The sequence below is a fragment of the Amphiprion ocellaris genome, chromosome 7 (genome assembly GCF_022539595.1).
Source record: "Amphiprion ocellaris isolate individual 3 ecotype Okinawa chromosome 7, ASM2253959v1, whole genome shotgun sequence".
NCBI classification, from domain to species: Eukaryota; Metazoa; Chordata; class Actinopteri; family Pomacentridae; genus Amphiprion; species Amphiprion ocellaris.
Window position 1 is genome coordinate 4,724,765 of NC_072772.1, and position 16,258 is coordinate 4,741,022.

A 16,258-nucleotide genomic window follows, 5' to 3' on the forward strand; every position below is an offset into this window, starting at 1 on the left:
TCGTTTTGCTTGATAAATGAATTCAATAATTAATCGATATACAAATTGGCTTCTACTTAGCCATGCCCTGAATTTATTTAATAATGGGATCCTTTGCTCTACCTCAAAAAACTTTCTCTTTACCTCTGTCTCTTCACTTCTGTCACTGCAAAATATAGGCAAAGTGACCCAGTAGTTAAATTAGTAGAAATAAATTTTTTGTTGATCAAACGACCAACAGCTTCAGCAGTAGATTAGTATTTCAAGTCACATTTCATGATTTCATGGGCTAAAATGTAATGATTATTTTGTTTGAATCATGACTTTAATGCATTAATTTCGATGAATTCATCACAGGAAAATTTATGCATTCAAAAAATTAATGCATTTAATCGCATCTTTCTCAGTTCCCTAATTTCTGACACACCAGTAACATTGATGAACACTCCAGCCCAGTAGGTGGCGGTAATGAACCTAAAGTCTGTTTTCCAGCCATGAGGAAGATGCACAGGACACGCTGATGTCAGCGCACAAGAAAATTTGGTGAACAGTGATGGAAGATGAGACTGAATTCAGCTTGTTGGGCAGAAAGTTTCCTTTTATAAATCTTCCCGATGGCAGCTTGGACAAAAGCATGATTGTATGCAAATTGTGTAACAAAGAGTTTTCTGATTACAGCAGCATTTCAAGCCGACGGCATCACCTCAATGCAAAACATGTTGGTGTTAGCACCAGAGCTACCGTTAGCTACGGTGGGCCTGGTACCGGCAAACTGTGTAGCCATCCCATTATAGACCACTTTTGAAATATTGAAAGTGCTTGAGTTCACGAAAAGTCTTAAAATGAAGAATATAATAGCCATAAATGCACTTCGCGTTTGCAGTAATCTGTGATTGTAGTAGACAGATGGAAAATCCAGATAAATGGGAATGAAACAAACATTTTTGTTGTTTAAGTTCACGTATATGCCTATTCATCGATTCAGTCGTCAACCAAAATTTATTTAAATTGAAAATTGCTGATTGTGTCAAATATTGCTATTTCACAAAAATGCGATTTCATGGCGATTTAATTTTTTTTTTTAATCGCGTGCCACCACTATTATAAATAGCTGATCATTTCATCAAAGAAAATAATCAAAAGATATACGACTTGCCCAAATGGTTGGAGTCTTGCTGGTACAGTGACAGCACTTGTCAGCAGTAGCCTATCAATATACAAATACATAGTGATTATGCTTTTTCCCTTGCGACCCTTGTTGTCATCGGTCTGTATGAATTAGAGTGTGTAGATGTCGTTTGTCAAGCCAGAGTTTCTCCAGTTTCATTTCCCACATGTCATCCTGCGGCTGTTAATATCCATCTGGGCCAGAGCAGAGCGGGCCAAACTGGCAACACTCCCAGAGCTTTTATTACACATGTACCTGCCACTGGACTGTTGGCAAACTGATCTGATGATACAACACCTGCCTTTCTGCAGGATCACAAGTGGGGCTTAACAAATCGACCACCTTGGCTTTGTTTTACATCTGGTTTATAGTGTCAGAAGTAACACCTAACTTCAGAGAGGAAGGGTGGGTGTGTTTGTGTGTGTTTTTGTGACTGATGTGTGCCTGTCAGTATGCATGCATGTGGGCATTTCTTGTCGGCATCACCTCTTCAGACACTGTTGATGAAACTTCCCCCTGGCAAGCATCATCTGGCTGCAGCCTAATTAGTGACAGATGCTGTTAGGAGCATGTGTGCATGCGTGCGTGCGTGCGTGCGTGCGTGCGTGTGTGTGTGTGTTAAAGAGAGAGAGTCAGGCCTGCAGCCACACAGATAAAGGTTATCATTCCAAAAATATGTTCATCTGCTGACGCGTTTCCAGCTTAGCTGTCCCCCAGAACGCTGCTGTGATTGTGTGTGTTTGCTATGACGTGCCCCGTGTGCATGTCAGAAAGCCTCATCAAAAAACTGACATTTCCACCACAGGACATGGCGTAGAAGCTAATCAGGCCTGAGTCTCCTAACGTGTACGTCGTCCCAGTTCACTCCAGTCAGAGAGCGGATCGAGGAGGAATACTTGTCAAGCTAGATTCCTCCTCAAGAGTCTGGAGAATTTGTGTTTCAACTCCTGCACTGCCTGTGGCTTTGGCATTAGCACGGCTTAGCTTTGGAGCTTTAGATGAGGACATGGAGGATGCTCATGAAGTTTGTCTTGTCCTCTTAAATGGATGAACAGGTCATGTTATGCCAACACAGGTAGCAACTAAGATGCGACAGACATGAGGTTTTTGGGTGCTAGTTTTTAGGGATTAGACCTCTAAAATATCAATACATCAGCTCATATTGTTTATATATGTGTACAGATATATACACTACTGTTCAAAAGTTTGGGGTCAGTGAGAAGTGTCCTCATGATTGAAAGAAAAGGAGTTTTATTTTCAATAAAGATAACATTAAATTAATCAGAAATACAGTCTAGACATTGTTAATGTGGTAAATGACTATTCTAGATGGAATGATTTTTAATGGAATTTCTCCATAGGGGTACAGAGGAACATTTCCAGCAACCATCACTCCTGTGTTCTAATGCTACATTGTGTTAATAATGGTGTTGAAAGGCTCATTGATGATTAGAAAACCCTTGTGCAGTTATGTTAGCACATGAATAAAAGTGTGAGTTTTCATGGAAAACATGAAATTGCCTGGGTGACCCCGAACTTTTGAACGGTAGTGTATATTTATATACATATAGTATGTGAGAGTTATATTCAAAGGGGAAATGATGGGAGTCATTATTTATCAACTTTCCAGTAATGTATTCCGCAACTTACAATGCAGAAACAGCTAGACCTCATATCACCATCTGCTCAGCTGTAATATCTACTCCGCTACATGTGGTGCAGAGTATTGTAGACAGTGGAGTCAGAAATGCTCTGTGAGACAAACTATGTGTTGACACTAAGTTTTCATAAGGGTGCAGATCAGATGACATATATGTCAGCTTTGGCAGATAATACCTTCCAACTGATATATCGGGTGGCTTGGACATAGTTTTTCCTTTGGTAGTCCTTATCTGGTGGTCAAATTGTATTTCATCATATCCCCTTTTTTCATGAGTATAATAATCTATTAACCGCTTAGTCCTTTAATCCTCACCTTCCTTTAGAAGCAATAATAACTTTCTGTGAGCTAGCTCGTCTTAGCTTAATGGATTTTGTAACTACCTGAGCATTGATTACTAGATAACAGGTCATTGTCTTCATCCTGTCCTTGACTTAATGTCCCTCCTCTGTCAGTTCCACTTACTACACATAAAGGACCTGATGTCCAGCTGTCTTTCTGCCTTCTCATCTGTCTCGTGTTGTGAAGGTTAAATGTAGTTGGTACTCTTGTTATTGGTGCGGTAATGTCTGTAGCAGCCGCTGTCAAAAATAACCAAACATTCACCTCTAATGCTCCGTCACATCTGTTGTCTTGTCTCTGTTATTCACAGATATTTTGTGAATTTCCGAATTTTTCCTGTATTTTATTTAATAGGTTCTTGTGCAGCTGCTTTTCTTTAGGGAGCGATTGGAACTAACTGTTTTTGTGTCATGTATCACAGTTTCACAGAGCTCTAGGTGGGATTGTTCGGTGTGTCTGACCAACACTACTAAATATAAAGATGTTCGGTTTATCTTCATGTTCAGGTTCAGAAAACCATAAAAAAAATTTTGAGAATCTGGAAACAGTGAAATTTGCAGAATTTTGTTTGAAAATAACGTTGAAGTTTGGCATCTTGTCGACTCTTTACATATCGTATCAGCATTAGTACTTTGGTGCTACTCGAAAACATCCTTTACTGATCTCTTATTTATTGATGTACACAACTGGAGACATAACACACAACTGTGTTCAAACATAAGTGCATGAATTAACCTTTTCTTCAGCACACAACCCTTAACTTTTATTATCTGTGTCCTTCACCAGAGCACTCAAACTACTTTGGGACAGATGATAAGCTGGGCCCTGTGGCAGTGAGCATCCGCAGAGAGAAAGTGGAAGACACCAAAGACCTGAAAGATCAGTACCAGTACCGCCTCATCGTCAGGACAAGCGAGGTATGTGCAGTCTGCGGTTTGTGTGTCTTTGTCACGGGGGATTTTTGAGTGACGACTCGCTTGTGAGTCAGAGCAAGCAAGTGAATTCCTACCTACTTTCAGTTTATCCAGCCCTACCTGTGACACTTCCTGCCCTCTCTGCCCTGATTATAACCTTCCCCCTTCACCCTCACCCCTCAGCTCACCCCCACTCCTGTCTGCCAGTGGAAAATTCCACCTGCCTGGTCTCGGCACTTTAAAGCCAAACCAAACACTGGTTGCTCTGGCCAAAGCATTTGGCCCATTCTCTCTGTGAGCACACCCAGCCACTTTTCCACTTTGATGCATCAAATACCTGTAATGTGTTAAACGACGGGCTGGTGATTATGGAGGAGTAGTTGACAGATTTGCTGCAGTCTTCCCCACATGCTCAAAGACAACTACAGACTGCTCATTTACTCTTTGAGAGTTTGCTTCCAGAGCACCAAACTTATGTTTCAACTCTGGTTTTATTGGCCACTATTGTAATATCATGATCAAAGAATTAATTTTGAAAATGCTGTGTTTCAACCTGGAAATGTTTTTTTCATTAGTGATTAATCAGTAGATTATAGTCTGAATTAACAGTGCTGTTAATAAAACTTTAGAAAGTAGTCAAACACAACTGTCTGAATTTCCCAGGATCAAAGGTGTCATCTGCATTTTTTTTTTTTTATTTTCAGTCTAAAATCCAAATGTAGTGAGTTTTCTGATTAAACTGAGTAAATGGGCTTTGATCTGAATTTGAAAAGCTGGAACCATTGAATATTGTGCAATTTCCTTAAAAAAAGACCTTATATGATTAACTGATTATCTAAATAGCTGCTGATTAATTTGCTTCTAGTTGATCACCTAATAGTTTAAGCTTTTATGGTGTGAGTCTTCTGTTTTTCTTTGTCTTTCTGCTTTCTTTGGTTGACACACAAAATACAACAGCATAGGTTATGCCAGGAAGATCTGAGCAATAGTTAGCTTAATTTTAATCAGCATTTCATAAACATTTGTCTTCAATTGTCTTCAATCCTCATGGTCTCTCTAACAAAAAGCACAGTTTGCCTCGGTTCATTGTGTTCATGTAGTGGTTGACCTGAGTGTATTGTTCTGTGTGGCTGGTGCGGTGTTGTTTTTAGCCGGATTACATGGCTGCCTGGCCTCATCACTGTAGCTCTGGTATAACAATGGAGCTTCTCCGCCATCTAAGTACACAGAGCTAAGCTAACAGACACAGCCAGCACACCCTGGCCTACTGTTCCCACACAGAAAGAAAAAGAGATTGATTGCAGACTTTATTCTCTCCCACTCAAGCCACAGCAGCTCTCAAATATCCAACCCCCTTAAGTCTGTCATTTAATTCTGTGCAGCAGTGCTGACACTGCAAGGTGGAGAGACTTCCTCTTCCTCCCCTCTTTCTCTCTCCCTCCATCTCACATTCACACTCTCACACTCCTCTGATTTTCCTACTCGACATGTCGCAGTCGCTCGCTCGGCCGTCGCACAGAAGCTGACGAGCTGAAATGATAGCTCTGTAACTTTGTGTGTCAGTCAGGTTTCATTTCTCTGCGGCACACCCTGAGTCTCTGGGGTTCAACTGTCTCTCTGGCCAGAGACTGCCATGCATTTTTAATGAACCTGCATGTGAGTGAGCGTGGTGAGAAGGAGCAGCCCACTCCTCCCAATTGTATCTGAGGTTATTACAATCTCACTGTTTTGAAGCAGGTCAGTTTCCTCTCACCAGGGAGCAGCACACTGTGGCAGCACAATACTGAGCAGAATATTAATTTACAGTAGTACTGGACTTAAAACCCTCCACACAGAGCACATTGACTGTGTGTGTGTGTGTGTGTGTGTCTGACAAAGACAAAAAGAGTCAGGGCCGCAGGGCACTATTTATAAGTAGTGATACTATCTTTCATTTGATGAACCCGCTTCAAACTCCCCTGTTACTAATCATCGACACTTTATTTGCACTCCATATCCTCTGATCTCGCTCAGTACAACATATCTGTAGTATCATTATGTTTTTCTGCCTGCTCCAGCTGGTTTTAACCTTTTCCTAAACGTCTTCATCATGATTAATAGGTACAGCACAGAAAACAGAACTCTTTATATGTAAGATGACACAAAATCTAAAGTGGCCAATATACAGTATGTGAAAGGATATAGTTATATTCCACAAAAAATATTTTAATCCCCAACAACAAAGAAAAAGAAAACCATAGCCAACATAAATACAATAAAAATCTTTGAAAAATAGACAAAGTTTGTCATTATCAATTAACCTGGTGATTATTTTTTCAGTTAATCATCCTGTCCGTCAAATCCTGGCAGCAAATTCTGCCATTGGGGAGCCTAGAACTACACAATGTACAGCACTTTTGTCATGTATTGTGTCGGTTATTAAGGTAGTTGCCTGTTAGGATTCTGTACAACTTGACCCTTCCTTTCAGCTGTATAAAATAAACAAGACTGTAAACAAGTTTCTGTCTTTAATCTAACCTTCTGAGCCCCAAACACCCAGAGAATGAAGACAAAAAGGTTTTTAAAAGCTGCAATAGCTTTTAATTAGCAAATTGACGTTCCTGTATAGTCAGTGAATATTCTGTACTCAAGGTTGGGAAGAGAGTTGATAGTGATAAAGGTCTTAGTCTGATGATAGAAGATTTTATTGAACTTTCTCAAATATTTTACAATATATATGTTTTCTAGACACAGAAGGATACCATCACTTGTCTCATCGAGTTTCCAGACTCAAAATGTGATCATTTTGCATTCTGATTTGATTTTCACTCTTTCATTAGGACCTGTATGACCAAAGGCTGCTGTTAAATGGTCCAAAACAGCAGTTGTATTTGCAAAAAAAAAAAAAAAACAATTCTTGACCTTTTCAGTGTGATACTAAAAAATAAATATTTATAGCTGTAAAATCATATTTTGCTTCCAGTTTTACTCATCTTGTTCTTTACACCAACACGCAGCTTGTGACCCTGCGAGGCTCCATTTTAGAAGATGCGGTGGCGTCCACGGGGAAACACGGCACAGTTCGAGGTCTGCCGCTCAAAGAGGTCCTGGAACAGGTCGTCCCCGAGCTCAACGTGTCCTGTTTGAGACTGGCACTCAGCACAGCCAAAGTCACAGAGCAGCTCCTAAAACTGGATGAACAGGGAGTGAGTTTAAATGTGTCTGCATTCGTATTTGACTTGTGGGTTCATGCAATAAAACTGGATATTGAACAGGTGATTTATTTAAAGTGTCCTTGGGCAAAATGCAGAAGTGTACCTGTGCAGTGAAGCTGTCTGTGACAACTGCAAAGCAAGAAATACCAAGTGATGAGGTGAAACAGTGGCATATGGTATTCTTAGATAGTGTGTATAAAAGTGTCTGAGGCCTGTATAACTGATTTAGTGCTTGTGCAAAGTACAAAATTGAGTAGAGGGCAGTGAAAGCTGTGTTAAGCAGGGTGTGGCGTGTTTGAGCATGAGTGTGTAACCATAAAAGCCTTAATGTTTGGCCACGTTATCTCAGCTTTAATTTAATGGAGGGTGAAGTGCAAGACAGATATTTTGCCAGCAGTTGTTGTTTGTGCAGGTGGTTTATACCCAAATGAAACTGGGCTCAGTACGTGTGTGTGTGCGTGCGTGCATGCATGTGCGCGCGCGCAAAAAGAAGTCCAAATTACAAAATTACATTTGTCCATTGACAGTTATTTTCTATAAAAACATGACATTCAGACTGCAGTATTTCAGCTCTGCTTGAATGTCGTGTTTAAGTTGTTTGTGTTTGTTCTGCGAGTGTGTCTGATATTAAAGGTATCTCTCCTCTGCATTGTAGCTAAGTCAGAAGCACAAGGTGGGTGTTCTGTTGTGCCGTGCAGGCCAGAGCACAGAGGAAGAGATGTACAACAACGAGGAGGCGTCACCCGCCTTCTCTGCCTTCCTGGAGCTGCTGGGGGAACAGGTGCTTCTCAAAGGATTCACCAAATACGCTGCACAGCTCGACACAAAGAGTAAGAGCCTCTTTCAGACATGCATCCTTTCCTGTAAATTAGATTTCTAAATGCTGGTCTTTGGTCTGAATAAATTACAATTATGTCAAAATCAGTCTTATATGTAAGATATTGTAGCATTTCTATAATGCTGCATTATGGAAATTTGAATTGGTTATGGTAAAACAACATGGGTCATGCTTAATTAGACTTTCCTCTTCTCAAAGAAAATAGTATCTGGAAAAACAACACACAAAAAATAAACCCACCACCCCAGTGAAAAGCACCGCTATCAGTATTCATTGTCTCTGAAAAAACATCTTTTTGAACCAGAAACTCTGATTCAGCAACACAGTGTCATCTGAAGTTTACAACTTAGATTGTGAAATTAAAATATCCCTCTCCTCCTCCTCCTTCTCCAGCGGACTCGACAGGCACCCACTCTCTGTACACCACCTACCAGGGCTACGAGGTCATGTTCCACGTGTCCACCATGCTACCCTACATGCCCAACAACCCACAGCAGGTGAGAGCTTAAGAACACCCCCACCTAAATACAGCCCCATCACCTGGGGCTATAAGCTGTGTTGCAGGTCAAACACTGTTGTGTGTATTTGAAAAGTACATCCACGGCTTTCCTTTGTTGTTACTGTGAGCCTTCAAAGCATGCCTATGTTTGTTAGTTAAAGCCTCTGCTTTTTGCCCTGGATCGTAAAACCACAGCAAAAATCCATGAAGTGGAAACTCGTGACTTGTGTCGCCTTCTTCATTTAAAGTCTTCTTCCGTTTTAATCAGCCTCTTGTTTTTTTATTAGTCTTTGTGCTCTATGTCTTGGCATTTCTGCCTTGTCTAGCTTTCTTTTTTGACCTCCTTCTGCCTCTCAGTGACTTGGGTGGGGTTCAGTAGTGAGTAGTTAATAGTATTTTTTCTCCCTCTTTTTCACTTCTTTTACCTATTTAAATAACGTTGCCTTCCTACACGTTCTCCTGGGTGCTGTGTGTTTGCAACATGGGCTGTGTGTAGAATAACATTTTGCGTGTGGGTATACATTTGCATAAGTGTTTGCGTGAGAGGCTCATATGGGCATGCACATGTGCTCAGACAAGCCCTGTAGGTGCTCAGGATTACTGTGCACCCTTTGTAATGTGTAAACACATCACCACAGAACAATTTAGACAACAAACAATTCATTTGTTCTTCACAGACATTGCCAAAAATTTATCAGTCTCGTAAATTAGAGAACTGTTCTGCTATCACCATCCCCCCAGCCATCGATTGCTATTATAAAGAAGCTTTTAACAAATATGCTATCTTGTGAAAGATCTTGTGACAACTAAGCATGTTTGCTCTAAATTAAGTAGTTTAAATGTTTGGGGAGCAGAATTTCAGTATCAAATGTTCAATCAGACAGTCTTTTTTTTTTTTTATAAATGGCACAATAACTCCATCCAGAGGTTTAGGGACTGCAGCAGCAAGGAGAGTTACTTGCTCAGATGAACCACAAGGTGGCAGCATCTGACTTTAAAAATAGCCTACAGCAGATGAACAAACACAGGAGGATTGAAGTATAGCTGCTGTGAAGGCTCTTACATTCATTATAGAGGAAAAGCAGAGCACAAGCTCTGCCTGCACAATCATCTTGAATGACCGGCCAAAAATATGCAGTAAATAACTGTTGAATCTGTGTGCCAACAGAATGTAGCTGTACTAAGAATAATTTTTCAAATAAAATATAATCTAGATGCTATTAAAAGGTCCTAAATGTAAACTTGAATTAACTTCTTACCTGTTACTGTACATTACAAGAAGCACAATTAGAATTTTTAAACTGCAGCCATAGTACGAGCAAAGGATGCTCCTCTGGCACCGTGCTGGAGAATGTGTCTGTGGCCAAACAGTGGGCTGCATTACATAATTGGTACTTTCACACTTCTCTCTGCAGACGAAGAGAGGGTTGGCAAGCACTGCACCACAGACACAGCCTGGACTGTGTTCCATGTCTCCTACATGAACACAGATAGACGGACAAACCAGCACACACACAGACACAAATAGCCCACACAGAATCCGAAAAACAAATTACATAAAGTGCTGTTGTTTAGTGTCAAAGAATGAGCGTCTCTTCCCTTGTCAGACTTTCTATCGTTTACTGAGTCAGTGGTGTCAGTGCCAGTTATGTTTGCTCATTTCGTTAATTTGTCATTTTTCTGTCTCCTCTACAGCTCCTCAGGAAAAGGCACATAGGGAACGACATTGTCACCATAATCTTTCAGGAGCCAGGAGCGCTGCCTTTCACCCCTCAAAATATTCGTTCACACTTCCAACATGTCTTTGTTATTGTCCGTGTACACAACCCCTGCTCTGACAACACCAGTTACAGGTAAATGTTTGCCACAGATCGAGCATATGTTTATGTACATGCCACTGTAATTAAAAATGATTCCAATCCTCGGTGGCTTGCCTTTTCTTTCAGTGTTGCTGTGACACGAATGAAGGATGTACCCCCCTTTGGACCACCCATCCCCAGCGGCGTCACCTTCCGTGACCCAGAGACCTTTCGTAACTTCCTTCTAGCCAAAATTATCAATGCAGAAAGCGCAGCACACAAGTCAGAGAAGTTCCACACCATGGCGACACGGACACGTCAGGAGTACCTGCGTGACCTGGCTGAGAACTATGTCAGCAGCACGCCGCTCGACTCAGCTGGCAAACTAAACAACCTCATCTCTCTTGCATCTAAGAAACGCGAGCGCTCCAAGGCAAGAGAGGGAGCAGAGTTGGGAGCTGCAGGGGCAGTTGCCTGGAGAGTCCAGGCCCAGGACTTTAGTGGAGGAGGAACGGAGCTCCCCTGTGCCTTGGGTCTGTCAGCTGAATACGTCCTCCTCACAGACTGTTCCACCAAAGAGGTGGTTTTTAACTGTTTCTGTGCTGATGTGATCGGCTGGACACCAGAGCGACTGGCACTGAAGATCTTCTACGGTAGAGGAGACCACATCGCCGTACGAGTGCCAGAGGGCTGTGCACAGGACATCAGGGAGATGGTTCAAAGGTTAAAGGTGAGAGTTGAGAGGAGGATTGTGATTTAGTGTGGGCCATAGTGAGCAGAAAGATGACTACATACTGTTTGCATTCATTGTTTCGTACCATGCTGCACTGCTTGTGTCCTCAAGGCCCAACAAATGTGTTGAGGGAATTTCCTTCCTCACAAATCTTTTTGCAAAGCTTCTTCATATATATATATATATATATATAAATGCATGCATTGTTTACATCCTTGTGTACCAGCCTGCAGCTTTCATCTTCGCTGCCTGTGTTTGCGCGTGGCTTCATTGCTTTGCCAAGAACACTCAATCGGCCATAAAAGCTTGAAACTATCATGATCCACGTGCACGTGTGTCTTATGTGTGCGCACAGTACAAACAAATGGGACCTAACTTCTAAAAGCACTGCTCTGTAGAGTTTGTAGTTGTCAAAAACTTCACAGGAAACCTTGAAAAGTTGGAGATCTTGACTCAGAATTGCAAGTAACTATCGTCAGACCGCTTAAAAGCCTTAATTACACTTTGTCAAGTTTCAGTTTTTGGAAACATGTGGTTAGTACTATTTTGGTTTCAAAATCTGTTGGGCTGTTTTCATGTTAAGACAGTTACTTCTCTCTTACCTACTGTAAACTCAGGGGATTTCCACAGTGGGTATTGTTTTTCATCCTGTGGAAGTTTTACTAAGGCACCTGGAACAGCCTGTAAATTCAAAGGGAAAACTGGATTCACACAACAAGAGTCACTGTGATGACAAATTATATCACTTTGTATAGATGTACCCTCTGCAACCTTGTGACTCACTTTTTCAGTGAAGCTATCTAACTGTAAGCACATGATGATGAGTTGCATTAAATATAATGATAATCCCTGAAAATTTTGATGAATTAAATGGAAAGGAGATTTCCTGGACTTCAGTGAGCTTTGTGTTAATCCAGCAGAAAACAAAGTATTAAAAAATGGAGGTAATCTTTCTAAAAGCACCAAATATATGCAGATTGATAAAGTTCTCCGAATTCTGGTTGAAATAGTTTCAGGTGATGTCATAGAGTAATTTGTGTGAATATTAGTAATATCATTGATCAGTGGCCATGTGCAATGAGTGGTGAACCTCCCAATTGTAAGATATTTACTTTTTTTATAGAAGATGCCCAGAGACTACACTCACTAGTGTGCATCTAATATGTTTTTCCTCCATCATGTCCTCTGTCTGTCCAGTCACTGACAGTGGGATGTGAGACAGTAGATATGACACTGAGAAGAAACGGACTGGGACAACTGGGCTTCCATGTTCGCCTGGACGGCACTGTAGCCGAGGTAACATCAGATGACCAGATCTCACACTGAAATGCTTTGAAGATTTTTGGCTGCACATAACTGGCCTGTTTTTTTCATGCAGGTGGAGGAGTACGGCTTTGCTTGGCAGGCGGGTCTGAGGCAGGGCAGCCGCTTAGTGGAAATCTGCAAGGTGGCCGCAGTGACGCTCACTCACGAGCAGATGATTGACCTGCTGAGGACGTCGGTCACGGTCAAAGTGGTCATCATTCCTCCGTACGAGGAGGGCGGACCTCGCAGGTGTGTTGCAGTCTGCGTGTTCTTTCCTTTGAAGCTGAACTAATGAGAGTGATTCATTTATAAACAGCTGCCATGAATACAGATGTTGAGGCAGTGGGTGACGGCACGGGAGGGTGCTGAGCGTAAGTGAGCAGTAGTGGAGTGGACAAGAGTGAGCTGGAATGAGAATAGGATGCTCTTCACTCAAATACACAAAAGCCTGGTTGAGATAGTGGCCAGACTCCAATGTTCTGAGAGGATTTTGTGTGGGAGTGTGTGAAAAGAGGAAGCAGGCGAACAGAGAGAAAGAACGACATGTGGATGAAGAGGAATCAGGCAAAATGAGGCATCGAGACAAAAAGAAAGGAGCATTTGTTTAAAGCGAATTAGCAAAATCTGCCATTCTTTGTTTCTGTCGCTCCATCTTATCTCGTCATCGCTTCTGTTGTCTTGCTTCCTCTCCTCCCACAATCTGTATCTTTTCCCTGCCGTCATCCTTTTCCATCCTTTTATCCGCACACAAGGCCTTGAGTGAGGCAGAATAACGAGGCCTTGTGAGACGCTGATGTGGTGCTACAGGACGGTTACTGAGGTGAGGAAAATAACCACAGTGTCTCTGTGTTCCTGACAGAACCGGAGCCCCTAAATACAGTAATTGTGGTGGGCTGTGTGATCGCACAGTGGTTAGATTTCTTTAACGTTGCAAGCAGTTTAATTACACCAACTTAAATCCCTTTGACACGCACACGCACGCATGCACGCACACACACACACACACACTGCTGTGGCATTGGAGCAGCTGATAATTAGAGTCTTGTATTTCACTCTTCCCCTCTCTCCCTCTCTTTCCCAATGTGTGCCAGGCAAGCAGATTGCATGAGATTAAGGTCTGGAATCTGCAGGAGGGGGGAGAAAAAAAAAAGACCACAAAATAAATAAATAAATAAAAAAAGGAGTGGAAGTGATTAATTAAAAATGCATGCCCTGAGCAAATGAAAAGGATGGAAAGGAAGGAGGGAGGGATCGAGCTGTAAGGAGAGGGAGAGGCAGGATTGAGTGTATTGAGGCAGAGAAGCGTTCGGCGAGGAGGACGTGTCTGAACACCACTGAGAGTTTAGAGGAGTGGGTGGAAGAGAGAGCGAGAGGAAGAGAAAGAGACACACGAAAGTTGGAAAAGGGCTTTTTCTTTCGCTGTTGTGTCTCGGCTGTGAACTCGCAAAGCTGGACGGGCAGAGCGGGGAAAAGGTGTGACTGGTCGGTGGTGTGCTTGGGGAGCTCCAGCTGTGTCACCTCAGCCAGTGTGATGGGAGAAACGCTGCATGTTGACAGATGTAGGCTCGGCTCTCTCTAAGGTTTGTACTCTCATCCTCTGTGTGCACGTACGAGGGCTGACCGTCCACTGCTATTATGTAACTGTATTGATAGTGGTTGAGTTATTCCTTCACTGATTGAAATATCCTGAACACATGTTGCAGTCATGTATATTGATTACCTTTTTCAGCTATAATGCTTTTGTTGAATACATTGTCATTTGAAATCTGCTCAAGAATTCATTTTTTCTAAAGACATTGTTGTTGGTTTGAGGGTGTTAGTGTGTGCATCTGTATTCTGTTTACGTCTCTCAAGCCAGGGCTGCAACCAACAATCGATTTCATTGATGATCGATCTGCTGAACATTTTCTAGGTTTAAAGATTCATCTATAAAATAGTACAGTCATAAATGCCTTGTGCAGTTTCCCAAAGCACGTAGTGTTGTCTTCAAATGTCTCATTTTGCCCAACTAACACAACTCAAAGATTTTTAATTAACAGCAAATTTACACTTTTAAGGATCTTCAACAGTTTGACTTTTGATTTGTTTTCAATTAGAAAATCTGCAACTTAAGTAAATCATTGATCATTTAGACCAATTTCACATACAAATGCAAAAAATTAGAGGTAATAGTGTTTAAAATCTAAATATAGGCTTGTGTCTTGTGAGAGTAATTTGAATATTTTAGGGTTTTACACTGTTGGTCATACAAATCAAGACATCTGAAATTGCACCCTGGACTATGGGCAATTGTAATGTGCATTTTTAATAATTTTTTGACTTTTTAAACGTTCAACAGATTTTTGTTCGTGAAAATAGTTGTTACTTGCTTGAATGGGACTCATCACACATCATTTTTATCCCTCATATTTCAGTCTTTCCTTTTTTGGTTTGCTTCTCTTAAAGTTTTATTCATCATACTCTTGCCTCTGAATTTCACTTTCACCTCACTTTAAGTCTTCCTTTTGACACTGCTTTTCCTCCTCGTTTCATTTTCTCTCTTCATTTCTCATTTTAAATGACTTTCATTATGCATATTTGATACCTTCTGTAATAGGTTTTTGTGAATGAAATAATTATGAGGTTTAAAAGATGCATTCTGGATATCAGGAGGATACTGAGCGAAATGTAGCTGTGTTTGTGTCTTGAGTCGATAAATAAAGATGACCACCCCTCCAGCTGGGAGCTTCTTTAGGAATTTCATAATTGATGAGAATAAATGCCAGCTTATCCTCATTTGAGGGCTGTTTCCCCTCACATGATGTTTTAATTTTTTATTACAACAGTGAAACGGCTAAAACATTCTATGTCTGTGGTATTTTGATGTGAGAAGTATTGGTTGGTACTGTTTCTGAGTGGAGAAAAAAATGTCTGATCTAAGCATGAATTTTAAGAGCAACTACTTCGACCTTGTGCACTGTTTCATACGTATCTGCTGTATAAACTGAGACCTTGAGTGAGGAGCTCTTTGATGAGATTAGAGAATATCTCAAACACAGACACACACACACACACACACACACACACACACACTTGACCTCAGTCTCACAGTAGGCAAGATGGAGCCCTGATGTGCCAATAATCAGTTTCCTTTCCTCTCTAACTCCCTCCATGGGCGTCAGGGGAGCTCATTAGCCAGCTCTGTTACATGTCGGCCGTGTGTTTGAGCATCCACAAAGCGTGTTATGTGAGGACAATAATGTGGAGGATTCTGAGAAAATTTATTGAGCGGTTTTCACACACTGAACTGAGCAGAAGCCACAGTTCAGGTTCAGCTGCAGTTCAGCCTTCAAGGAGGAGGCTGCTGCTCCTTACCAGTCCTTTTCACTGAGCCCCAGCTATGCATCAAAACGTGTGGATGGAGACTGTGCAATATGTGGGGTTTGGGAGCAGAGCAGCAGCATATAAGTGTCAAGCTTTTGATTCACTTGTTGTGCCGGATGCTTTGCTCTCTTCTTAAACCTCCTCTGTGTCTCTTTAGGGGCTGCACAGAGGAGTACGAGATGAAGACCATGGAGCAGAAGCCAGAACCTGAGCCTCTGGCAGTAGGATACCGACCCTCCCCTCGCCAAACGTGGCGATGGGAAAGCTCGCCCATTCCTCCGGGGCTCCACAGCACGCCCAACCCACAGCGTTGGGCACCCATGGGCCCCCCACCTCCTCCACTGCCCCGCTCACACAAGGCCCTGATGCCGGTTCCCTACAGAGAGCCTCAGCACCTCAACTCCAAGAGGTGAGCCACTGCTGTGCTTTCATTCACCGTCACATTACACTACAGTTTGTGGCTG

The 16,258-nt window shown here is 41.9% G+C and overlaps 1 protein-coding gene across 3 annotated transcripts in view; it reads left to right on the forward strand.

Moving 5' to 3' along the window:
• The window catches only part of sipa1l3 (signal-induced proliferation-associated 1 like 3), a 77,931-nt gene that overhangs the window by 47,272 nt on the left and 14,401 nt on the right, over window positions 1-16,258 (forward strand). For all 3 annotated transcript variants that reach the window (XM_035956406.2, XM_023288391.3, XM_023288392.3), the window contains 9 exons: window positions 3,936-4,066; window positions 7,060-7,248; window positions 7,913-8,087; window positions 8,489-8,592; window positions 10,290-10,447; window positions 10,541-11,123; window positions 12,324-12,422; window positions 12,505-12,680; window positions 15,952-16,203. In XM_035956406.2, coding sequence (XP_035812299.2) covers window positions 3,936-4,066; window positions 7,060-7,248; window positions 7,913-8,087; window positions 8,489-8,592; window positions 10,290-10,447; window positions 10,541-11,123; window positions 12,324-12,422; window positions 12,505-12,680; window positions 15,952-16,203 — 1,867 coding nt within the window. The remainder of the gene's footprint in view (window positions 1-3,935; window positions 4,067-7,059; window positions 7,249-7,912; window positions 8,088-8,488; window positions 8,593-10,289; window positions 10,448-10,540; window positions 11,124-12,323; window positions 12,423-12,504; window positions 12,681-15,951; window positions 16,204-16,258) is intronic.